Source organism: Phascolarctos cinereus, unplaced genomic scaffold (genome assembly GCF_003287225.1).
Source record: "Phascolarctos cinereus isolate Bilbo 61053 unplaced genomic scaffold, phaCin_HiC Scaffold_2;HRSCAF=192, whole genome shotgun sequence".
Lineage (NCBI taxonomy): Eukaryota > Metazoa > Chordata > Mammalia > Diprotodontia > Phascolarctidae > Phascolarctos > Phascolarctos cinereus.
In genome coordinates, this window is record NW_027555625.1 from 255,678,235 (window position 1) to 255,705,283 (window position 27,049).

Consider the following 27,049-nt stretch of genomic DNA (forward strand, 5'->3'; position numbering starts at 1 on the left):
ATAAAAGTGGCACATGCCCAAAATAGATTAGGGGAAGGGGAAAAAAACATGTTGCTTAGCAACTATTAATTAGTCTGAAGCTTCCTAAGAGGGTCCAGTTCCCCTGCTCCTTATTCAATACCACCCTTTTCAGCAACCAGAGTTCCTTTAGGGGTGTGTGTGTGTTGAGATTCTGAGGCATGTGGCAGATCCCTCTCCCTTACTTCCATGGGGGAGGTGGGGCTATGGCTCCTACATTGGTGCCATGTTTCCATGGCAACATTGTGGGGGTGGTGGTGGATGCCAGGGGAACTAACAGGCTTGTGGAAGATGGGTGGAACAGGGGCAAACAGGGGCAGGGCACTTCCTGACCCAGTCCTACTCTGCCATCAACTAAGGTAAAGGCTCCCTGGAGGAGGGTGGTAGTAGAGGGGATCAAGGTACAGGGAATGGTGGGCACATATAGGGTCTAAGATGTGGCAGTAGGGATCGCCTCTCAGCAAAGACCCATTTTGAACCCTTATGGGCCTGAGTAGAAACATTGGCAGGGGATGGGGTGATGGGGCCAAGAGTCTTAGACCTCAGATTAGTCCTTGAATCCTACCCTGTGAAAAGAAAGACTAAGACCTATACTGCGGGAAAACTGAAGTGTTGGGGAAAATGAGAGTCAAATCAAGATTTCAGAATGGATTCTAGGGGTTATCCCAAGGTGACCTGGGACAAATCACAATTTCTCTGGGCCACAGTTTGCTCTTCTATGAGTTGGCTGGATTAGATGCCCTTTGGGGTCCCAGGCTCTAAAATCTATGATCCTATTATCTTAGGCTTTGGCCAAGTTTGAATTACATTACCACAGGTTGGGGAAAAGGAGTCTTGTAACTCCACAATTCAGCGAGAAATGTTTTCAACTACACACCATAGAACAGTCAGTACCCCTCTATTCTATACATTTCTTATTCTATTTTAGAGTCGGGCTATGACCCCACCTGGTAAATTCTGGGGAGTCCATGTTTCTCAGTGCCTAGCACAGTGCTTTACACACACCATTAACATGCATGGAATATGCTAAAGCCTGGAGGATCAACCAGAACACACCCCCATTTCTGCTTGAGTTTAGAGTGGGAGCACTCTTGTTTCCTGAAACAGTTTCCAGGACTGAATTCAAGGTCATCTCTATCCATACTAAGCAGGACCATTCCCTACAAAGGGACTGCTATATAGGGTCCTTTTGCTTCCCTCATGTCCCAGTCTGGGCCTTAGCTACTGCCTGGAGCATTCACATTGATTCTAGCTTTCTAGATTCAGGGACCAAAAACTATTACTATCATTCTCCCTTGCGGGGGGGGGGGTCATGGAAGGAGGATGCCTTAGCTCAGAGGTGTTCTTCCTTGGTCTAAATGTACATTCCCTGGGATAGACCTTTCTTGCCCTACTTTTAAGAAGCCAGAGATTAGTAGTGCTCTCAAGGCTTGGACATTTCCTTTGCTTCTCTTTCTAGTCCTCCCAATGCCACCTTTAATTTTAGCCTAACTCCAAAATCACCCCAAGTGGTAGGTGGGATGTGGAAGAAAACACAGACAGCAGTAAAAGAGCGCTTTATGGTCAGTGTGGAGCATCCAATAGAACGTGATGGGAACAAACCTTTAAAAAACACACGTATTTTACACCCCTGCTTCCCTGTGGTATTTCCTCTCTGAGCCCAAAGGCTGATGATAATTCCCTCCTTCTGGCCAAAACTGAGGCTGGGAATGACCAGATTTGGAAAAAGAAACTGCCTTCCAAGAAGTATTGCCATCCAAGACCCCATTCCTTTATCCATTACACATCAGCCACTCTGAAGATAACGGAGCCTGGAAGAAAATGGGCAAGGTTGGGCTGTAGAGAAGCAGCTGTGAGTCATAATTTCCTCTGGCCAAGAACAACAGATCCTGGTCTTTGGAATAGGAAAGGATAAATTCTTTTGGCAAGTTTTGTGAGAATGGGGTACTAGGAGAAACACTGAACCTTAGACTGGGGTTCTAGAGCATTGTGGAAGGGTGGAGAATCTCTTACTCTTATCACCAATACTTTGGAATGGGCCGGTTCCTGTACATAATATGGTATCTAGAGATGTCATAGCTTTCCCTTCTACTCTAGGGTGAGGGATCATGGAACATTAAGAGGAGACCATGGGTATAGGTAGAGACAGGGACCTGAAATATGCCAAAACACAGGGATAACCAGGAGACAAGAACTAGATCTGGAATGCTTCTGGAAGCCTGAGAAACTAAAGTGGTTCCCTGCTTCCACAGCTCCTCTGCTCCAAACACCCCCCCCCCCATGTAAACAGGCTGGGATTCCTGCAAGTGCCTCAAAAGGCTTTTGTCATGTCCCTGAGAAGTACTGTAGGGTTACTGGGGCAATAGGGCAAAGGAGTCTGGGCCATGAACCCAGCCAAGGTGGATGAATGGTTTATTACTATAGAAGACACTTACATTCTACCACTATTCCCCTTTTCCCCACCTGGACCCATATCTCTTCTGTGCCCCTGCCTCAAACTCTAGAGCAGATATCATCGACTCTTAAATGTTATGGATTTCTGGAGCTATGGGGGATGGGGAAAGGTATAGCTGGAACATCTAGTAAACTTGTGCTGGGCCTTTCCTGTCCCAGAATGGTAGGCAGCTCAACAAAATTTCCCTTACCATTTCTGTCTTAGCTTTTCTCATATTGACTGCTATGGGGCAAAGGCCAAAGTACTGTTCATTAAGGAAAAAAAAAGTTATGAAAAATAGAGCTGAAATCTTTGATTCCTCCCAAGGTTAAGAGAACAACTGGTTAGGCTGATACTGCTATTTCTTTAGCAGTTATAATTGGAGTGTTCTGTAAATAGCAATGAATGGGAGGGGTGGGCAGGGATGATGGCGAGCTGTGCCCCTCTCTCCCTTTCACTGGGCTTACTGGAGAAAGGGGTGGGTCAGAACTAGGCTTTGTTCTCCCCAGCCCCTCACCTAAGCCTTACACCTGACCGTTCCCCATCCAACTGGGTACTGGTCTTTTCACACTGGAATGTTTTTACCAGGACACCTATGGAACTCCCCATCCCCCTACCTTCATGGCCTCTGAGGGGCATCTGGTAGACCCAGCCCAGGTCCCACCTGGCAGCCCCCATCCTGCCAAGGCTCAGAAGCAGAGATGAATGACAGGTCTGTGGGTTCCCATGCACCCCAGGCCTAGAGCTCCTCATAGTCTCCACCCCCATGTTGTTTGGGGGTTATGGCCCCACCCCCAAGGAAGGCTTCCAGTTCATCAATCTCCTCAGTCTTATCCTTGCTTCGTTTCTTCTTTTTCTTCTTCTCATCCTTTCCTTCTTCCTTGTCCTTGGCTTTTTTGTGCTTGCTTTTCTTTTTTACAGCCTTTTCCTCCTCCTGGAAGGTAAGACATGATATATTAAGAACTCTGATAGTGAACTGACCCCAGGGATGGGATGGAGAAGCAGTCTGGCAGCCTTCCTGTAAGCCCACAGAAAATCAAATTGGGTCGATCCTTCTAGAAAGGCCAATAAAAATACTAAATCTAACCCCTACCTTCCCATACAATTATGAACTGCAGGTCTGTCACCTAAGACAAACTATTATTTTGGTGATGCAAAGGCCAATCAACAAGCATGTGAAAGGCACTATTTTTGGGGGACTGAGCTAAATACTGGGGATACAAAGACAAATATGGTTCCTGCCTTCAAGTGGCTCACATTCTAACGGGGAAGACAACAAACAACTGTGTATACACAAGATATACACAGCATAAACTGAAGTCAGAATAGTCCTTGCTCCCCATTACTATTTCCAGACTGTTCCTCTACCACCACCACTCATCAATCTCTTCAGTAAAGGGCAATTAAAATGTATCACTCAATTTGGATTCTGGTAGCCATTATCTTATCCATTGCTAGAACACTTTCCTTCCTCAATGAATTAGGAATTCATTGGCTTCACAGTCTTTATCCCCACCCCAACTCCTGCCCTAATATTATATACTCTTAATAGTCCCTCAAAAATCCTAATGTCTCAGTTTTCCAAGTTACTCAATTCCCATAACCTTTATTCCACCTGAGCTATACAGATAGTCATACTCCTGATCTTGCCATTCACCTGTAAGTGTTCAACTTCTATGTTCAGGAATTCCAAAATTCTTTTATATAATCATAACCTTTTATGATTTCATCATTCCCTTGACCTTACAATCCCTAACCTGTTCCTCCTCACTCTCCAGTCCCCCCACCTCGTAGTTCTTTCCTAGGCCATGACATTTGTACTGGGGCTCACTCTCCTTCCTTTCCTATTATGACCCCTTGGTGCACCAGTTCCACTCTATATTATCTCTACACTGGAGTCCTTTGCCCACCTGTCTTTTCACTGATCGTGCCTTACCAAACCTTAACTTTGGATTACTCCCATTATGCTACTTTTGCTGACTTACATGCTATTAGACTGCAGCTGGAGATAATCAAGAAACCATGAGAACTGGATACACTACAAATTTGCTAAAAAAATATCAACTGGGCCCTCCTAACCGATTCACTCTCCACTTACCACACTGGCTATTTCAAACCTTTCTATCCCTTCTCAAGCCTCCTAAATAGCACCTTCTCCCCACAATTCTTTCAGTTAAGAACCTTTTCTCATAGTATCCCTCCAAATTGAGGCCATTTGCTGAGAGCTACCTTTTTTTCCTTCCTCATTCAGATGTCTTCCCCCACTAACTCCTTCTTTACCCTCTCTAAGGAAGAGGTGGACCTTTTCCTTGCTAAGGCAAACACCCCTAAATACATTCCATCCCATCTCCTCTGGCAGACTGCTATATCTCTACCCATCTGTCGACTGCTTCCCTGCTACTACAAAAATACACTCATGTTTCCTCCATCCTTCCCCACTAGTTATTGACTTGTATCTCATCTCCCTTCTGTGGCTAAAGTTCTTGAGAAAGCTGTCTTTACTCAATGACTCCTCTTCCCACAAAATTCTAAATCCTCAGCAATCAGGTTTCCAATCTCATCACTTAAATGAAAAGTTGTCTCCAAGGTCACCAATTTTCAGTTGATCTCTTAAACGCCAAATCCGACTTTTCTCAATCTTAATCCTTTATGATTTTCTATTAGCTTCTGACAGTGCTGACCTCCCTCTTCTGGATAAGTTTTTGTGACATTATTCTGTCCTGGTCCTCCTGACCCTTGACTAGTTTTCTCTATTACACCCACTAATAGTGTTTCCTAAGGTGCTGTCTCGAGACCTTTTTTCTCTTGGTGATCTCAGCTCCAAGTTCAACAATCACCTCTATGAAGATAATTTCCAGATCTATACATTTACCCCTGAACTCATGTCTTGAGCTTCATTTCAAATGGGATGTATTACTGGCATCTCAAACTCAACAGAAAAAGGCCTCCTGCAGAAGGTGGTATCTGATTTAAGTCCTGAAGGAAGCCTCAAAAACTAAGGAAGCAGAGGTGAGGAGGGAGAGCATTCCAGTATGGGGGAGAATCAGTGACAAGGCCTAGAGTCCGGAGATGGAGTACACAGTGTAAGGAAAAACAAGGAGGCCAGGGTTACTCGATCATAGAGAATATAGAGAGGGGTACAGTGTAAGAAGACTGGAAAGGCAAGAAGGAGCCAGGGTGTGAAGGGCTCTCTACTAAATGCAGGATTTTATATTGGATTCTTGACATAACAAGGAGCCACTGCAGTTTTGATTATTGCTTGTGTGAGGAGGGAGGGTGTGTGAGAGCTGGGTTTTTTTTTTTTTCTGTTTTTTGGTGAGGCAATCAGGGTTAAGTGACTTGCCTAAGTGTCAAGTGTCTGAGGTCACATTTGAACTCAGGTCCTCCTGACTCCAAGGCTGCAGCTCTATCCATCTAGCTGCCCCTCAGAGCTGGGTTTTTAGGAAGGTCATTTTGGCATTACAGAGGATGGACACCTGAAGTAGGTCAATCAACAAGAAGGCTACTGAAAGAGTCAGGGTGTGAGAAGACTGAGGCCTGCACCAGACTGGCCTGTGAGAGTAGAGAGAAGAAATGGTGTAAGGTGAACAGGATAGAACTGGAAAAAAGACTGGATACATGGGAAGACTGTCAGGAGCCGAGGATCGAAGCCATTTTACTTCTAAATCTTTCTGCAACTCTGAGACAGACATGAAAAGACTTGGGGTAATCTAGCTCTTGCTTGGGGAAGGGGGTAAAGAAGGAAGAGAGAAACACTGCATAGAGAGATATAGAGAAGGCAACTTCTTGGGATGAGCCTGGGTGCTCCATGGGTGGAGGTGCTTGCCCGTTTAGCTCTCCCTACAGAGGGATAGCATCATTCTGAAGTCAACTTTAGAAATAGCAAAGCCAAGTCTTGCTGGGAACCTGTAGGTTTGGAAGAGCAGGATCTCCTTTGTCATTTTCAGATGCAACACTTCCTTCAAATCAGGACAAGATGGCCAAGACCTTAATCATTTAATTGGAGTTAAGGATAGAAACAGGACTTAACATGTTTGGTTCCTAGTATAATACCATGCTCACTGGAGACCCATTTTTCGAAGGCCCAAAAGGATTGAGCAAATGAATCTCCCCAATTCCAGTCACTGGAATAGTATTTCCTCCCCACCCTTGCTGGTCTACCCGCAATAGAGTGGGTACCTCTTTGCTTTTCTTCTTCTTTTTCTTCTTCTCCTTAGAGGGGAGTTTGCTTTCCTTATCTGCAAGAAAAATAGGAAATGTTCATCATGCTAGAAATTTTATTACTAGAGAAAGCTGCAAGCTATGTCAGGCGATTCCATTTTCTGCTGACACTGGCTCTGGAGCTGAGTCCCCACCTTTTAGGAAAAGTTTCCCAGATCATTAGATCTGGAGGTAAAAGGGGAGAGAAGTTCTTAAATTTCCCAGTGGGTAAAATGAAGGGGCTAAACTCATTTTTTTTTTTTGGCTAGGCAATGGGGTTAAGTGACTTGCCCAGGGTCACACAGCTAGTAAGTGTTATATGTCTGAGGCTGAATTGCTAAATTCAATTTTTAAGGTATTTTCAAGCTCTGATAGTTTCCTCTAGACTATCTACATGAAGGTTTGTATCTACTACAAGGAAATCTAGGGGGTCAGCAGGTTGCCCAGAAACATGATTAGGTGTCTGCCATAAACTCCACACCTTGTCTTGGAGGTTCAACTCTGTGAGTTAGTCAATAAATAGCCTGTAGTAAGTACCTGTGTCTGGAGATCAGGATTATACTGGAGATGGTAACCATAAAAAAAATAAACATCATCCTTGTTTTGGAAAAACATGTAATTCAGTTCACTTCAATTCAGACTATATATCTCCAAGTCACGTTCACATCCCTGCCTCAATGATATCCTGCTGTACAGAATACCTTCCTTTTCTCTGTTTAGTTTCATCCTTCACGGATATCTCCCACAAAGTGTTGTCTGATTCTTCAAGCTTCTGCTGATCTACCAACTCTCAAATACAGTTTACAGTCCCTGAGACGCTAGCACCAGTACAGCTTATGAATGTCGTACTCATCTGGGTGCATCTAGTTCTTCCTTTCCTCCTCCTGAGAATCTACAACGATTGTTGCATATGTCTCCCCTCCTGTTGCAGGAACAGGGAAATCCATGCTCCCATATCATGCCAGGAAAGAAAGTGTGGGGAGGGGAGGAAAGATAGTTAACCCATTATGTAGCTAAAATATTAATTACAATTCAGTTACATTACGGGTTAAATAGGTTTTGTAACTGGCTTAGAAACCCAATAACCATTTACAAATATTTCTTTGGAATAATACAGAATTTTAAACAATTGATTGAGTTATGGTGTTTTTGGCAAACTGGGAAGCCCTAATCTTATTCAATCATTCATTACTTTATAGTATTTTCTACCAAGTTTCTAAATGTCTTACTTTCCCAATCAGTGCGATGTAGCAGAAAGTGTTGGATCTCGAGTCAGAAGACATGGATTTGAATTCTAGATCTGCCAATTACTACCATGTAACCTGGCCCACTTATCTCACCCCTTTATGCCAGTTTTCCCATCTGTAAAATGAGGTGTTGGATTAGATGACCTCTAAGGCCCTTTTCCCAGCTCTAAATCTAGGATCCAATGAACCTCAAAGGTAGAAATGATTGAGACTGTCTCCTCCTTACCACTTTTGCACAAGGCTATGCAAACAATACAAGTTTGTTGGTTGGTTTATTCTCAGTATCCAGCCTCATAATGCCTTACCTCATAGGGAAAATCTGTGGCAAGAAAATGCTCAATAACTTCCTCCAGGTCCCTCAGAAAGTAAGCCCTGGTGCCTGAGGTCTGTTTCAAGCCAGCTAGGCATTTCTATTCTGGACATGATGCCAAAGGATGACATGAAGGACCCATTAGTGATGAAATACATCTGATGCCAACACTGATCTTGTCACTGTTCTTTATAACACTTGTTGAACTTTTGACAAGTAGTTGGTTCAGATGCTAATTCTATAATAGCCTGTCTTGGTCTGATGTATTGACCCAGATGCTTTAAAAAATCCCAACACAGTAGTAGAGCAAATAGCAGCCATAATAAAGGATAAATAACCCACAGTCAATTAGTAAGCAGCTGAATAAATACCCAATAAATACCCAATAAAATGGATTTTAGATACTTGAAGCTTTTTGTTAGTTTTGAAACATTAAAAAAAGTACATTAAAAAAAAACACATTAGCCTAGAATGATTTGAATGGTCAACTGCATGAGGCTGTGAAGCCCAATGCTTCTTAGTTACACTGTAATGTCTATGTTTCCCTTTTCTTCTTCAAGTAAACAATGTGGTCAGTGCAAATGTAAAAGCAGCAATATGGGGATTAGTAGCTTATAGACTGATAAACCTTAAATGACTAAATGACAGAAATAAGAAAAACCAGGAAGAAGAGTTTCCAGTTCTGCTATTTGGACAGTCATCTAAATAGCTGGCATTTTCAGAAATCAAGTTGCTAGAGATAGTCATTCCTGTCACCAGTTCAGATGCTCCCAAATATAGAATTAAGCTCCCGTGTGTTGTGGGGGACTGTCCTTCAGACTTGGCTGCTGGGAATGTTAATAGGGGTGGGGAACCTGTGGTCTTGAGGCTGCATGTGGCCTTCTAGATGCTCAAGTGAGGCCCTCTGACTGAATCCAAACTTCACAGAACAAATCTCTTTAATAAAAGGATTTCTGTAAAACTTGGACTCAGTCAAAAGGCTGCACTTGAGGACCCAGAAGGCCACATGTGGCCTCAAGGCCAAAGGTTCCCCACCCCTGGAACAGATGCTGCAGGTATAGGTCCTGAGGAAAATTATACTATCTCTTAGACCCTCCACTTTCTTCTTTCCTAATTCTTCCATTTTTCCAAAGAAATCTATAATACTAAATGAATAATGTGTCATTAAGTCACACAACATCCAAAATACTGAATGCTGAAATACTGAATAATTCCTGAAATTTTCTTGGAAGGTGAAGTCAAGAGAATGGCACCCCAACAACATCACAGCCGTAACTTAAGATTTAGACAGATATGAGGTTTTCTGATCCACTCACTCAATGTTTTTGAAATGCTGCCTGGTGACGCAGCCTGGCTTTGGTGAGGAGTGACTTGATAACAAGTATGCTAAGCACTTTACCTTCATCACTGCTTTCTTTATGCCCAGTCTCTTCCAGACCCAAACCAAAAAGATCTGAGTCATTTTTCATTTTAAAGGAGTGAATTGTAGGCTTAATGGGCTGAGGGAGCTTTGCAGGGGGCATGTCTTCATCTGTAACATCTGAGAGGTCCTCTCTCACTGGAAACTCTTCCTGATGAGACAGAGAAAAAGACAGAGAGAGAGAGAGAGAGAGAGAGAGAGAGAGAGAGAGAGAGAGAGAGAGAGAGAGAGAGAGAGAGAGAAAGAGAGAGAGAGAGAAGAATCAGATATAGCTCAAAACCACAGTTTTTTAATTTTATGTAATCAAAATTGAACATTTTACCTGCTGTTAACCTCTTTTTTGCATATTTGGTCATGAACTCTTCCCTTATCCATAAATCTGATGTGTAACTTCCATGGTCTTCTAATTTGATTATGGTGTCACTCATTACCCATTTGGAGCTTATCTTGGTATGTGGTGTGAGATCTTAAAGTGTTTCTAAATGGAGCCTTATTTACCTTTGTGAAGCAAGTATCAGCTCCATGTGGAACTTGTCTATGTAACCATGCATTTCTTCACAGATAGCCCTCTGCAATCACTAAGCTACATGACACTCTAATGCCAGAGCCAAATAGGGGGGCTTACAACAATTTCCCCTCCTTGGATAGTGGGAGATCTGTCTTTAAGAAACATTATCTTTAGGTATTTTTTAGAGTTAGATCTTATACAATTAAGGATCTGGGTGTGACTCAAGTCAACAGGCTTGGACTCGTCTGACTTAGAGGAAGATGGGTAAAGACTTACTGAGAGAAAGGAAAAAAGAATCGCTGAATGTCTCTGTAGCTTTCTGATCATGCATCTAGCTTTCCCACAGTTATATAGAGGGGAGTAAGGAAGAATCTTAGTGCCTGTCATATTATCAACCTGGATTTTCTTCTCTGTTACCGAATGGCCTAGGGCCAGGCATATCCCGGCAGAATTCGAGACATGACTCTGAAATGGTCTTCTTGATTTCTGCCTGGAGGGCCCACTGCTGCAGTGCAGTGCTCCTAGTGCTTTATAACCCTCTCCTTCCTTCTGTTAATACAGATGCCCAGGATTCTCCCTGGGGAGAGGAGAGCAGTGGTCCCTTGAGTGTGATCCAAGATAGTATGTGGCCAAGGTCAGAACTTGTCTCAGGCTGTGATATTCCTTCTGGGGCCCAGGGACACAATGACTCACTCCCACTGCTCACTCTTCTAGGCTACTTCTGGGGCAAGGTGGGGGAGGGGAACAGAAGATGAAACAAATGGGAGTGGGGTAAGAACATTTAATTTACATTTCCTGTTGGACATCTTTTTAGTCTGAAGATGCCTTATGGCAGAGACAACTCAGCACACTTTTTTCAAAAGGACAAATGCCCCAAACTTACCCCATAACAAGGATGATGTCCTGCCAGGCTGGAATTAAAAAGTCTGTTCCAGCTAACAGTCTGCTGAACAGTAAATGTTTTCAATCACCCCAAGGAAGGAGGATATATATTGAAACTACACCTCTGAAGATTAAATGGGAATTTGGTTAAAAAAAGTCCATGCCAGAATCTGAGCCAATGATCTAGACTACATTGATGTAGACTTCTAGCCTCCCATGATAACTATCAATCTGTATTTCACATAGATCTTTCCCTTAAAAAGAGTACACTTTTGACCTTGTAAAGCTGTTTATGTTTACATGACCCTGCATTTTACATGGTGTTTCAAAACTTTCTCATCCAACTTTCTCATCTATTATTTCATTTTTCCTTACCCTCAAAGCCTTCCTGGATGACGCTTTGGTAAGCAGGAATACTTCATTTCCATCAACTAATGGTAAAACTAAGACTTCAGGGATTTCTCAAAATTGTACAGTTAATCAGGGGCACAGCAGGATCCGGGACCCTGAAATTCTACCTCCTAGGCCAGGTTCTCATCAACAGATAATTGTGGTATAGAGACCAGCTCGATACAAGCAAAGAGAGTAAGAAAAAGGCTGTTTTCATTACCGCTTTCTTTTGAGTGTCAGACTCTTCACTCTCAAAATCAGGATCATCCATGACAAAGGATAGCATTTGAGCAGCAATGGGTCCTTCTGGATCACTCTCTGAGGACTCCCGTTTCTCATCTTTCACCTCTCTGAATTTAGAAGTGGAATCCTTGTTCTGAGAAACCATTTTGGGTGCCTGGGACGGAGCTTCAGCACCAAGCAGGGCTTCAGGAGTAGGTTTAGTGTTACTGCACTTCTCAGGTCCTGAACGAATGGGTAAACTAACTTGAAGTTTGGGGTCAGTGGCTTTGGTGGAAGTGGCTTCACTTTGTGGCTTCAAGGAATTTCTGGAAGACCTTGAAAGGGAACGAAGAAATGGTTAGAGACCTTTAAATTATCATCATGGAAGCTTAAACATAGACCTTGCAACTTGGCAAAGAAGTCTCAGATCCTATGGTAAACTTCAGCTGGCTATAAATGTATCTTGCCCAGAGGGGGAAAATGGCAAACTACATCATGTGTTAGAGCAGGGTTGGCTTTAGGAGTATAGACAGACCCTTGGATATAGCAGAGTAGCAAGAGTACACCTCCTAGGGGCAGCTAGGTGCTGCAGTGGATAGAGCACCGGCCCTGAGGTCAGGAGGACCTGAGTTCAAATTCTGCCTCAGACACATTAAAAACTCACTAGCTGCGTGACTCTGGGCAAGTCACTTAACCCCAAATTGTCACACACACCGGGTGGCATTCACCTTCTTTCTCTAGCCTCACACAGTATACTTTGTTCTGTACCTAATGTACCTACCATCCCTGTATTACACTTATCTGCATAAACAATGACAGCCTGATGCACTGAATAGAGTGCTTCTGGACTTAAAGTAAAGACTTGGTTCATGTCCTACCCCTGATACTTATTTGCTGTGTGATCCTGGGCAAGTCATCTAACCTCTCAGAGTCTTAAATAGCTTCCATCTTTGGACTTATTGAATGAAACAGAGTGAATTATATTATAAAATATAATGAATTATCCATGCTGATGAAATCACTGATGGCTCCCTTTCAACCTTAGATATATGATCCTCTTAATTGTTACAGTAAATATATCATTTCTTCCAACTAGTCTCAAAGCTGCATGTAAGATGGGCCACGTACTGCATCTAAACTTTGCCCTCATACCCACTATCTACAATGGCCTACATAGAGGGGTTTAGAAAAATGTTTCTTTAAATTAAACTACTCCTCTTCACCTCTTCTTGTCCCCATCCCTTACATGTAGGGGAAAGATAATCTCTTTCCTCCTGGTATACTCACCATTTTGTCTCAGGTTCCAAATTCTCTTGGGTGGTCAGACTGGTGAGTTGAGGGCAATCTGACACCTCATCAGCTTCATCCTCACTGGAGAGGGTGATGTTTCTACTTGGGATGGGGCCTGCTGGCAAGGAGGACTTGCAGGATGGCTTATCTTCTAGGTCCAGGTCATCTTGGAAACCAGCTACCATGGGGTTTCCCCCAGTGATTTCCCCATCACTACACAGAGGACACGAATATTACAGAGGAAGCTCTAATAAGCACAGCACAGAGCAACTCTCAATTAGCAATTTCTCTTTGCTACCCATCCTCTAGTCCATAACCCAATCAGTACCTCCACCAGGGGAGAAAGAAGGTAAATGAGATTTTCAGCAGTTAGTATTTACTGTCACTTCTGGCACTTACAGTAGCAGGTGGAACACAAAAAGGTATAGTCAGTTCTGCTATAACGTGTTTCAAAAATGAGAATTTGTTCCAACCTGACTGATATATTAGGAAACATTTTGGGCCTAACTTCTGAGTTACTCCTTCTGAGTAACTTCTTCCTCCAGAAACTTCTAGAATGCAGAAAATGGAGTCACTTCACAATAATTCACAAGCTGAAACCCTTCTGACACCTACTTCCACAAGCAAATTTCAGGTCTCTGTCAAGGTAAAGTACCATGTTTAGTGCATATCCTATGGTGTGGCAGGAGTTGTGGGCAGAGAAAAGCTGGTTTCACTCCTCACCCCTCAACCTTCTGCCATGGCCTCTAGCCTGAGGCTTGGAGCTTCACCCTGCCCCACCTGAGGTCACTGACACAGCCACTGTTTATGTATTTCTTAATCATTAAACATGTATAAAACTATGCAACCATTTATTAAGTTCTTATTTTTTTTAATGTGTCACTGATAGTTTTTAAGTGTTGTGCTTCAACTCCATTTTCCCCACAAGCTCTGTGGTTTTTATTGCATGATGTTACACAGTGCAGTGTTTTTTGGGTGTATGTACTATGTTGTGGCAGAACTGTCTGTAGAAACTAGGGCTGAAAACAAGATTTCTTCTATATCCTACCAAGAGTTAATGATCTGATTATAGAAGGGTATTTTTCAGCACCCTAGAGTAGCATTTAGTGAGTAAAAAACTTCACAAGACCCACCTGCCTCAACCTCAGTGTTTCTATGCCAATGTTCCCCTAAACCCTGCCTCAAAAACACGCACTGGCCCAGGAAAAACCTTATTAGTTGCCTTAAGTGAAATGAGAATACATGTCCTCATATAGCCTAAGAATCTCTAACCCTCTCTCGTCAGATTATTATCATGGCTTTGGAGACATTAAAAAGGGAGATTGTGCAAGGACTGCTTAATGTTCTTCCTCAAAAATTTTTTGTACTAGAAATCCTCTCTCCAAGACTGAAGTACAGGTCTTTTCCAATTCTGAAGAGCTGCTCAGTTTATTAAGTAATTGTTTAAAAAGAACTCCTCACACTCTATGACAAATGGGAAACAGATGGTGCCTGGGAGCTGGGTCACCAATCTGAGAATAACCTGTCTTGGTCTCTCTCACTTTGAAATCCTTGTGTTGTGTGTTTGGCAAATCTGCCCGAGTAAGTTTCAGTCACAATATGCTAGAGCTCAAGGTGCCTGTCAGGCACTAAGCATTGGTGCCAAAATCCTTAGAGATACTTAATCATGGGCCTCCCAACTAATGGTACTCTTCGATACTCCAACATCTGACAGCACAACCCTGTCTAAGTTTAATGCTCTTACCAGTTTTATATAAATTTGGCTCAAGTCCTTTCTTGAAGTTGAAAATCAAATCCCAAGATCCACTTTGCAAAGACATTAGATGTAAAATAGCCAGCACATAGCTCTTTCTCCTCTGACTGGTCAAGGATTTAATAGTTTTGAACAAAGGCAGCTCTTACACTGAGAAAGACAGCCTGCTAATGCAGATGCTAGCATTTGCAGAACCCACAGTGCTGGAGGAACACGTGAGAGCCAACAGGAAGCTTTTTTACTCCCAAAGAAGTAACAGGCAGAAAAGTAACAGAAGGAAATGAAGGCAGAGAATGGCAGCTATGACTGTAGGCAAGAATCTGGAATAAATCCTAAATACCTATAGCTATTAAACTGGGTGGAACTTTTACATCTAGAGTAGTACGACATTAAAAGCCTGGTTAATCTAACATCTCTTACCTGTCACTTTCATGCTCAACTTTTGTTCTGATTTTCTTTTCATCCTTCAGATTTGTATCTTCTAGGAAGCTCCTATCCAGGCTGTCTTCAGGAACAAAATCTTCAACACTGTGGACTTTTGCTGGTGCCTCTACCGAGTGGACAGGCTCTGCATGAAGTGCAGATACCCATAATTATTACCCCATCTCATTTAAGAAACCAGGAGCTAAAAGTATATAACTGAGGATCTGATCATTCCGGGAAGAAAGCAAGTTTGCCCACTGTTGACAAAGACTGCCCAAGGGCTCATTCAGACTAGGTAACCCACCTATCTTCATGCAGGCTACTTTAAATACAGCCACCATTTTGAGCAAGGTGACCTCTACACAAACAAGTTAATGGAACAGCAAAGGCCTGACATGGCCTGTTCAAAAGAAAGAGGGAGTCTAAGGTATCCATTAGAAACTCTAGGAACTGAAAGGACCTCATGATTTCTGAAATCACCAAGTGGTTTCTCAGCTGTTGGGTCATAAAATATCTGGTTCTAAGTAACTTAGGCTAGGTGGTGGGAGACCTTGCTATATCCAACTGTACTGAGGCTGCTGTTTTATCGTGCCTGCTAAACATACCTATCTGCAAGGGTGCCCCAGGTACAGGAAACTCAATGTTTACCAGGAGGTGAAGGGGTAGCCTCTGAAGCTGGTGAGGTTCCAAAAAGCCTTGAAATGATGCTTCGACGCTGGGGCTGAGGTTGGGGTGGGGCTGGGGAAGTGGCAACAGTAGCTGGAGAAGCTGCCTGGGCTTGTGCCTCGGATGGGGGCCCAGGGGACACAGAAGGTGGAAGGGAGGGGCAGGTAGCAGAATTTGCAAGAAGCTGTTGAGGGGCTGGCTGAGGTGTGCTGGGGCTGGAGCTCCCTGTGGATGTTGTGCTGGGAGGCACGACAGGTGACTGAGAACCAGAGGAGGGACTCTGTCCATTGGCTGCTAATGGAGATGCATGTCCTCGACTTCTTGCTTCCATCATCTCCAGAAAACTGAAATACAGTAAGTCGAGGAAATGAGAAAATGGCAACAATAATAATATTGAAATTTATAGAGTACTTTAAGGTTCGCACAGCACTTAACATACATTCTCTTTTTTGATCCTTGTAACCTTGTGAGATAAATACTACTGACACCATTTTACAGATGAGGCTCAGAAAGGTTAAATTCATACACTTTTAGGACTACACATTTAGTAAGTATCAAAAGCAGATTTCAAACTCAAATCTTTCTGATTCAAAGTTCTATACTCTATCCACTATACCACAGTGCCTCTGACTTCTTGATCTAAAACACAGTTACTACAATTGACTATGAAGTGGCACTTCAGAAATGTCTATTATCTCCCTGATGACTTCCCCATTTTCCAGCATTTTTTTCTTGTTGAATATTTAGATCCCAAAGTGAAAGGATGTCCTTAGTAAGCTCCCTGACCTCTCTAAGCTTCACCTAAGGCAGCATGTCCATATCACATGCACGTGAACAAATCTATCAATATGGTGTAGTGTACAGTGTACTGGATTTGGAATAAGAAAGATCTTGATTTAAATCCAGCTTCATACGCTTACTAGCTGTGAGACCCTGGGCAAGTCATTTATCCTCTCTGAGTCTTAGTGTCCTTTATCTGTAAAATGAGGGTGTTGGACTTGACGGTGTCTAGGATCCCTTCCAGTTCTGAATCTATGTATGACCTATGATGCTGAACAAACTGGACATAGTAAAACTAGCCTTATACAGGTACATATTTTATATTATGCATAAATTACATGCACATGGAAGAAAATGAGTAATTTTTTACACTTCAGTTAAATTCAGCATATATTAGTAAGTGCCTACTATGTGCACAACACAAAGATACAGACAAAAATGTGACTTGCTCTCAAAAGGCTTACATTTTACACACACACACACACACACACACACACGGTAATTTAAGGTAGGGCGAGAGTACTGAAAACTGGATAGATAAGGGAAAGTTTCATGAAGTAAGTGATCTCTTAGCTGAGCCTTGAATGAAGTCAAGGATTCTGAGAGTATACAAGTATTTGGGACAACCTAGTCAAAGGCAGAGGGAAGATGAAATGTCAAATTCAGTAGACAGCTAATAGTCCAATTTAGTTGGAACAAAAAATATTCCAAGGGAAATGATATGAAGTAAGGAAAGTGGGTGGGAACCAGATTTCAGAAGATTATAAGTGTCAGGTTGATGAATTGTTTATTTTATCCTAAGGGTAACAGGAAGCAGGAAAGTGACATGGGCAGAATAATGCTTAAGGAAAATTATTTTGACAGCTCTATGGAGGATGGAGAGGAGGTGAACTGAATTAGGAAGAAGTAGGAAGCTATTGTCCAGGCAAGAGATTGTGAGGGCCTGAACTAAGTCAGCTAGCATGTGAAAAAAGATAAGATGTTGCAGAAGTAGAATCAACAAGACAATTGATTGGTTGTAAAGGGGCGTAGACAGTAGAGTCACAGTTGCACACTGATTTACAGGTTGAAAAACTAGGTGACAGAAGAATGGTGGTTGCTATTGTTTAGCTGTTTTTCAGTCATGTTCGACTCCTTGTGACCCCCTTGGGGCTTTCTTGAGAAAGACACTGAAGTGGTTTTGAATTTCCTTTTCTAGCTCATTTTACAGATGAGGAAACTGAGATAAACAGGGTCACGTGACTTTTTCAGGGTCACACAGCTAATATCATTTTTTTAAAGAAAATTTTTAATTATTTTTTTTTTCATTTACACACCTAATATCTGGAGGCAAGATTTGAACTCAGAAAGTTGAGTCTTCCTTACTCCAGGTCTGGCACTCTATCTACTGTGCCACCTAGCTGCTCTCAATAGAAACAGAGAAATTTAGAAGTGCAGGTTAGGGATAAGGGGAAATGACAAACTGTTTTGAATACGTTGTTTGAGAAAGTAATAGAACATTTATGCAGGGACTAATCTAGCAGGCAGTTGAAAACATGAGACTGGAGTTCAAGAGAAGGATTAGGGCTAGATACATGGATTTGGAAGCCATCAGCATAGAGATAATAGTTTGCTGCTGTCCTTCCTTCTAGAAGAGGACCAAAATGACATTGCTGTGTTAGAGTCAAGGTACAGTGTATCTGACTGTGGGTCTACAATAGGTTGGGTACAAATGGTCTACCAGAGGTCTCCAAACTTATTTGGCCCCTCCTTTCAAAAAAAAATTACTCAGTGCCCCCCACCCCTGGAAATCTTTCTTTAACCTTTTATTTATTTATTTTTTAAAAATCTGAGTCATCTCAAACTACTACCAGGCCAGCTAGGTGGTACAGTGGATAGAGCACTGGCCTTGGAATGAGGAGGACCTGAGTTCAAATCCAGCCTTAGACACTTAACACTTACTAGCTGTGTGACCCTAGGCAAGTCACTTAACCCCACTGCCTAGCCAAAACAAAATAAAACAAAACAAAAAACCCACTACTGCCCCCCTGGATTGTTCCAGCGCCCCCACTCTGGGAACCTATGGTCCACGTGAACATTTGGAGTGGAGATGTCTCTAAATTTGCACATCTCATGTTTCTTTTGAGGTACTGCAATTCTGCTTCGCTCATAGAGCACAGCACCTTCTTTAATGTCCTAATAATGCCATGCTGGGCAGTCCTATTCCAGTGTCTCCCATGTCTCCCGTGATTCAAAAGTTCTTCAGAGAGACCTCGAGAGTGTCCTTATATGGCTTCTTCTGACCTTCATGTGAGCGTTAGCCTTGTGTGAGTTCTCTGTAAAAACTCTTTTAGGCAAATGTACATCTGGCATTCAAACAACGTGGCTAGTCCGTTAGGGTTGCACTCTCTGTAGTAGAGTTTGAATGCTCAGTATTTTAGCCTGAGAAAGGACTTCAGTGTCCAGCACAAGAAAAAGATAATAAATGACCTATATCCTCAGGGAGTAACCCAAGTAACACAGGGGAGAAAGTGTAGAGTGAGGAGGGCCCAGAACAAGGTCTTGGAAGGCATCCATACTTGGGATGGCAGGCCATGATAATGATCCAGGCAAAGGAGATCAAGATCTGTGGATTTTCTGAAAAGACCCTAATCCTGTGGAATCAGGTAGGAGGAGAACCAAAAAAGAACAGTTTCACACGCAAACCAAGAGAGAACAGAATATCCAAAAGGAGGGGGTATTCAAGAGTGGAAAAAGCTGCAGAAAAAGTCAAGTAGGACGAAGACTAATCTTCAGACTCAGTAGTTAGGAGTGAAAGTTTCACAGAACCTTTTAGAGAACAGTTTCAGCAGAATGGTAATCTCACAAGGCATATTACAAGGTGTGGAAGGCAAAGTGTAGAGTTTTTCTTCCACAGATGGATCGAGTAGTGAATGGAAATTGGAGGCAGCAAGTAGAGATGATAGTCACGTGCATTTATTCTCATATTTTCAGGAGTACAACAGCAGGAGTGAAGGTGGACATGGCAGGAAACCTAGGGTTTGGCAAAAATGGGAATATGGCAAAGGGGCAAGGGATTCAGTGCATAATAGTTGAACTGGTCAATTAAAGATAGTAGAGAGAATTAAGGGAGGCTAGAACAAGGGTGACAGGCTGAGAGAACAGCGAGGGTTGAACTGATTATAAGCTGTTGAGCATGAAAGAGTAGTTCAGGGTGAGACAGAGCAGGAGGTTAATACCAGTGTTAAGGCTCCCGGAGGTAGCACAGTTATATGTGATGGTAAGATCAAGGTATGAGCCTCCATGTGGGTGAAGATATGGGTCAAGGAAGTTGAGCACACTGATTAGGAGGTTGGGTATTTGGGGGACATTATTATGTATTAAGTATAAAGATAAGGTTGGAGGGCAAAGGAAGGTTTTTCAGTTATTGTAAAAGCAGTCTTTTTTTTTGGTGAGGCAATTGGGGTTGAGTGACTTGCCCAGGGTCACACAGCTACTAAGTGTCAGATGTCTGGTCCGAGACTGGATTTGAACTCAGGTCCTCCTGATTCCAGGGCCAGTGCTCTATTCACTGTGCCACCTAGCTGCTCTGTAAAAACAGTCTTTAGAGACTTTCCTTTTCCCAAACTATTGAAAATAGTAGTAGAGTCAAACTCAAAAAAGAAGTAGAGGTCCAGGGCTTCTTTTTTCCACTTGCAACCCACAGTTTAAGAAGTGCTGCACTAATCCATACATGAGGATTCCTGCAGGCTATATGTATACTTAGTTTTAAAATGTAATATTATGGGGGGCGGCTAGGTGGCGCAGTGGATAGAGTACCAGCCCTAGAGTCAGGAGGACCTGAGTTCAAAACCAGCCTCAGATACTTTATACTAACTGTGAGACCCTGGACAAGTCACTTAACCCCACTGCCTAGCACCCCCTCAAAAAAAAAAAAGTAATATTATCATCTTTTACTTATTTTAAAAAATATTTCCCAATTATGTTTTTTTTTTTTTTTGGTGAGGCAATTAGGGTTAAGTGACTTGCTCAGGGTCACACAGCTAGTAAGTGTCAAGTGTCTGGTCTGAGACCAGGTCTGAACTCGGGTCCTCCTGACTCCAGGGCCAGTGCTCTATCCTCTGCCCCACTTAGCTACCCCCTAATTATGTTTTAATCTGGTTTGATACCTCTGATCTAAAATACTAAGTAGGCAAATTGTCAACGTTAGCTCTGGCATCAGTTAGGGAGGTTATTTTGAAAGCTGCTAAGCTCTTTAGAGAACTCTGTATTGGTACTCCTATTGGTATAATTATGAAAGGCAGCTAGGCATCTCTGAAAAGAAGCTGCTAATCCCTCAGAACAATGTGAGCAAACAGTCAATCAACTCTTCAGGGAGTTTCACAGCAAAAAACTGGCATATTTGCCAAGCATTTCCGAAAAATGATAGCAAATGGGAAATCATGAGAAATCAATACATTCTCACTATTTAGAAGTCCTAGAGAAAAAACATAAACTAAAATAATATAAATGAACAGTTTTCATTCTATGGATTAGTTCTTATTAAGTATAACTTCTATCTTGCTATAATATTAATTTTAGAAGGGCTTTGAGCTGAACAGGCTCAAAATAAATTCAGTGAAAAAGGCTAGATGGAGATGTGAGAAGTGAGCCTTTATTTTACTTGCCAAGTCTTGGAAAGGTTCTGTAAAAGATGGGATTTGAGAAATATACAGGGGGCAGCTAGGTAGTGCAGTGGATAGAGTGTCAGCCCTGGATTGAGGAGGACCTGAGTTCAAATCTGGCCTCAGATACATAACACCTACTAGCTGTGTGACCCTGGGCAAGTCACTTAACCCCATTGCCTAGCCCAAAAAAAAAAAAAAAGAAAGAAATATACGGAAAAAAAAGGAAGTGAAGTGTGGTGTTCAGCAGATGTACAGGAATGGAAGAGCAAATAGTTTATGGGGGTGAGGAGAAGAGTGAACTATTCATACACAGATAGGAAGACAATAATATCAGTGGATTAAACCATGTATTCTCAGGTAATCTTAATGTTTAGGTTATGTTAAGTTAGTTTATTTCTTGATTTAAAAAAATACTTATTTACTATAACTCTACTAGATCCCTTGTGTCAATAACATGCACTACAGTTAGTTAGTAACAGTCCTGTGCTGGACATTATAAAGGTATACTAAAGGAAAGAGAAGAGAGAATTTCTGCCCTTAAAGAGTTTGTAATCTTAGCAGAGAAGAGAGGAAGGGGGGATGCATACAGGCTCAGGCAGGAGTGCTCAAATTTTTATTGGTAGTACATCAGCATTTGGGCCAAGGATTAGAGAATCAGCTGTTTTATCAGTTTTGAGGGATGCGTATGTAAAGGACTACTCTTTAAGGCTATTTTCCTATACATAACATTGGACAAGACCTGTCTCCTCTCTCAGGGATGGACTGGGCATTAATCGATTGTTTTTTTGACTATTCTGAAGTCAAACTGTGTATAGATAGCTGCTCCTCACCTAGACTGTCAGGCTGAAGAAGTATCCACAAAAAAGCATGACAATCATTATTACAGCTACATTTTTGATGGAATGGGAAAAATTAGGGGGAGGGAGGTTTGATCTAGAGGTCACAGGATAGTCCTGGTGGGAGCCAAAGCTGTGTACTCCCTGGCTATGGGATTCTGGATAAGTCTTTGCGTACAGTTTGCGCTATTCATTAATAAATGGTTTTTGGGAAACTTAACAAGACTAGTCGTGTAAAATTTTAAGTGCTTTCCAGAAAGTTACTTTACTATATTTATTGTTATTCTCAGGATAGAAGTAAAAGCAGCACAATTGTACAAACCTTTCTAGAATGTGGTTCTAGCCAGAAATCATCATAAAACTATTTGGTGTTCAATCAAAGGATATTTAAAGGAAGCTTTGAATTTCAAGGCTGATAGTAAAGCCAGGAAGAGATTTAAAGAGGACTAATTATTTTCACTTTACACTTTTCTTCCTCTTGGAGAACAGCTAGTTAAACCCTTATTATCTTCTTCACCTAGGCTACGCTGGGGATCTATCTAAATTGGACACTTTAGAACAATCTTTTCTGTAGCTACCAAAGCTCAAGTTTCTGCACTCACCCAAGCCATTTAATCTCTTGCAGTTTTCAGACACTATCAGCCAAATCTGGTACCAGAAAGGTTTTAAGAGTCAATTAGTTAGGTTAAATTTGCAGATTTCCTCAAAAGGCAGGCAATCCTGTTGGGACAGTAACCTGAGAAAAGTATGGGCAATCAAGGCACGAAAATCTTCAACCGACAATTTCCTAAATAAACTAACCTTGTTCCATAGATTTAGCATATACAGACAGGGATACTTGTCCATCACCACTCAGCAATCTCAAGATCCCTTTGTTACCTGGCCAAGTTTTGGGCAGGTCCAGATTTCTAAAATCGTAAACATTAGTTGTCAAACATCCCTGCTAATTCAGATCCCATTCTAGTTGGAGAGATAATTTGTGTTGGTAATTAAATACTAAGTGCTATCTTCATCACTTCGTGGCTGTTCAAAGGAACTATTGGTTTTTTAATTTTCTAATTAAATTTTACTTCATTTTCAGAGTGGCATCCCCCTGACTGCCTCCCCACCCCATCCTTGTTACAGACATGCACAATCAGGCAAAACAAATTCTCACATTGGCCATGTCTGAAAAAAAAAAAAAGGGTCTCCATCTATATTCTGAGTCTATCACCTATCAGGATGTGGGTACCAAGTTTCATCCTGAGGTCCCTGGAATTATGATTGGTCATTGTGTTGATCAGAATTCCCGAGCCTTTCAAACTTGCTTGTCAAAGGACCTATTTGTTAAGTGACTTACATCTATATTAGGCTTTATACTTTTAACACCATTTTTATATCTATCACCTCCATTTGATCTTCATAAAGAAGGGATTGATAAGTGGACAGCAGAGAACAAAAGAAAACTTAGAAGGAAGCACAGAAAAGCAGAGTAAATTGAAAACATTGTATAGTATTTATTACATAGGTTTTTTTGTTTTTTAAAAAGTAAACAGTCTGAAATGGAAATTCATGGTTTTATACTGAATCCTCACTTCATGTTGTGCAATGCACATAGAAATGTTCTTTTTTTTGGTCTTTTTGTATTTAAGTTAAAAATGAATAAAGAATTAAAAAAAGAAGAAAAAGAAGGGATAGAAAAGTATAAAACACTGATGACTGGCTGTGATTAGCTAGTAAGCAGCAGAAAGTTTATGTTCTTATGCTGGGAGAGCATAAGGAAATATAAACCCCAAGGTAATCAGAGATCCTTTCATTAGCCTTGATAGGCCACGAAGTTTACCCTTTGAAAGACCTAGATGCACTGAAATCTCTATGAAAATCAATTTTGACAAAAATAAAACAAATCCATAAATGTTGAATATTTTCTTTTAAAATTTATATAAACACACCACATAAAAATAACCATAATTAATACATGTGGGAAATGTCCCATAAATGGGCAGTCTGACAGAATGTTTCCCTAGCAAGTATTAATGATAGTAGAATGTATATTCCTTAAAGGAAAGGACTATATTTCTTTTTTTGTTTTTACATCACTTGGGGCTAGCACAGTGCCTTCCATGTAACAGGAGCTTAACAAATATTCGCTGAATTGAATTTACTAACAACTGAAAACTTTACTGGATAGTTAAGACATTTAGGTTGTATCTATAGTTGGCTTCCTCCTTTTCCAGAATAATGGTTGATAAACATATAACCATCTCCTGGATGAAATGATTCAAGTCAGTAAAACTATACCACAGTTCACTAGTGACCAAATAGGACCAAGTGTGTGGCAATAAGCATGGTAAACTGTGTGAATATCAGCTGTTGTCCTTTCAAAAAAACAACAACCACCCCGAAAACTGCTCAGAGACTGTGTCATCCTTATTACTTAACAAGTTGTTATTGGATCATATATTTAGAGCTTGAAAGGCCTTCAGAGATCATCTAGTTCAATAGTTCTCAGAGTGGTTAAGTGACTTATCCATGATCAACACAGCAAGTGTCAGAGAAGGGATTTGAACCCAGGCTTAATGACACCAAATTCAACATTCTATCTGTTGCACCATGCTGTCTGGTGTAAAATGCTTTGTAAACCTTAAAATACTTTATATCAGTTATTACTATTATTACTAAATGAATACAGATCAAGTGGTCTTGAATTTTGGCAGTGTAATTTTTCTCTAGTCAACTCAAATGTTAAGTGAAAATCTAGTTTGAAGAATCTTTGTGATTCCTTAACATTTGACCTTCAAGCAGTTTGTCTCTGTCCTCTTTCTAAGGAACCCTCACGAGTAACTATGGGAGACTGGAGCCTTGGTTCAGGTACACTAAAAGAGCTAGATATTCTTTTTCCAAGATACGGTATGTTACATTTAAAATTTAATTTGTTTCCTCTTAAGAAACCAGGAAGCTAGAGAAGAGTTTATTTTACTCTAAATATTTTATTGTACATTAATAATTAAAAAAAAAAACCCAGCTAAATATACTGGGAGTAACTAGGTGGCACAGTGGATAGAGTGCTGGGCCTGAAGGAAGACTCATCTCCCTGAGTTCAAATCTGGCCTCAGACGCTTGCTAGCTGTGTGACCCTGGGCAAGTCACTTAGCCCTGCTTGCCTCAGTTCCTCATTTGTAAAATGAGCTGGAGAAGGAAATGCAAATGCATTCCAGTATCTTTGTCAAGAAAACCCCAAATGGGGTCACGAAGAGTCAGATACGATTGAAACAAATGAACGACAACAAATAAAAAACAACAAAAAGAAAGGGCATTTTCCACACTGATCAAGATTGTTCTAATCACTAAATTCTCAGACTGGGCACTAGAGTTCTCTGTGTGCAGGTATTTTGTTTCTGACTATTAGAAGGCATGAAGTATTTAACTAAAAGACCTGTCATTATTCATGTCAACTGGTGTCAATGATTTTTTACCGAAAGGCAGCACATGTTAAGAGAAAAGGGTATAGATACATTAATTTTTCTCAGAGGGCTGGTAGATAGCCTTAAAACACACACTGAAATGATACTTCTCTGAGACCCTAACCTGGAAGGGCAGGAAGGATAGGAACAGTGACATATAGCTCTTAAGATCCTATCAAACTCTAGAAATGAAGTTTGGCTGACATACATTTCGTAGTTTTGGTCTTCAGTCTCTTGTTGCACTGACAGCTCTTCCAATGTGGCATCGATGTCTAGCTGATTAGTCTCTAGCTGCCGTAGCAACGTCTCTCTCTGAAGAAAGAGAAATAAAGATAGGTTTGAGTAGGAAAGGTTACTGAAATGGAACTCCATGTATTCTTCATCAGCCCAAGTGTCACCACTTTGCCCAGGTTTAATGAATTAAATAGCAGATGAGTAAAGATGGTAATGCAAGAACACATTGAAAATCCAGGATAGGATAACAAAGTATTTAATTCATTGCCACACAAAGGGATGCCTCCTCACCTTTGAAATAAGGAACTTGTGCCAAAGGCTGCCTTCTGCTTAGTACAAGGGAACACTGTTTTAATCTAGGCCACAGAGCACAACTCTAGCCTATCTGGAGGTTAATCTCACTAAGGTCTATGTCCCATTAAACTGCCATGACATGTGCACCACTTTCCCTTCATGAGGAAAAAGGAAGTACAACATGTGATCATGACACTCTCATTCAGCAGAGCAGTACTTGGAAGTGAACTGGGTTTAAGTAAGTGGAACCTAAATGTCTGGAACATATACAATCTAAGTTTGAGTTTCTAGTCCCTCCAATCCAGGGATCAGATTTCCTAGGCAGCTTCAGAGCTAGTAAGAACCTGTCCATCAACAATTCCATTCAGCACAAATACTAAGATGCAAGAGGAAGCAGAACATGCTTTAAATCAGAAAGATGTAGTTCATTTCTAACTTCCCTGCTTTTCTTTTCTTTTTTTTTGGAGGGGGGCGGTGAGGCAATTGGGGTTAAGTGACTTGCCCAGGGTCACACAGCTAGTAAATATAAAGTGTCTGAGGGCAGATTTGAACTCAGGTCCTCCTGACTCCAGGGCCAGTGCTCTACCCACTGTGCCACCTAACTGCCCCACTTCCTTGTATTTCTTAAGAGAAGACCTAAAGATGTGTTTTAATTCATGTTCAAATAATTTAGCAGTATACAAACCTATCTGTAAAGGAGGGATGTCATTTTCTGTTTGAAATGATCCAAAGGACAAAGAAAATGAAAGGCCTATAAAGCCAAATTCAGTCTGCCTGGTAGAACAGTTTAGTATCAATCAATCAATCAATCAACATATACTAAGCACCTACTGTATGCCAGGCACTGTGCTAAGCACTGAGGATACAAAAAGAGGCAAAAAGTCCCTGCCCTCAAGAAGCTTATATTTTAATGGGGAAGACAACATGCAAACAAATATGCAAAGCAAGTTACATAAAGGATAAATAGGAAATAATTTTAACAGAGGAAAAGCATTAGAATTAAGAGGCGTTGGAGTCATGAGATCGAACAGTAAGAAAGTCAGTATTCCTGGA

General features: G+C 41.4%; 1 protein-coding gene across 1 annotated transcript in view; it reads right to left on the reverse strand.

Moving 5' to 3' along the window:
* Positions 1 to 1,559: 1,559 nt before the first annotated feature.
* RABL6 (RAB, member RAS oncogene family like 6) overlaps positions 1,560 to 27,049 on the reverse strand; it is an 81,533-nt gene continuing 56,043 nt past the window's right edge. Inside the window, exons 8-15 of the mRNA XM_020981840.2 lie at positions 25,677 to 25,780; positions 15,746 to 16,107; positions 15,095 to 15,242; positions 12,919 to 13,134; positions 11,630 to 11,966; positions 9,609 to 9,780; positions 6,632 to 6,690; positions 1,560 to 3,386 (exon numbers count right to left, since the gene is read on the reverse strand). Of these exons, the coding sequence (XP_020837499.1) occupies positions 3,192 to 3,386; positions 6,632 to 6,690; positions 9,609 to 9,780; positions 11,630 to 11,966; positions 12,919 to 13,134; positions 15,095 to 15,242; positions 15,746 to 16,107; positions 25,677 to 25,780 (1,593 nt within the window). The 3' untranslated portion in view covers positions 1,560 to 3,191. The remainder of the gene's footprint in view (positions 3,387 to 6,631; positions 6,691 to 9,608; positions 9,781 to 11,629; positions 11,967 to 12,918; positions 13,135 to 15,094; positions 15,243 to 15,745; positions 16,108 to 25,676; positions 25,781 to 27,049) is intronic.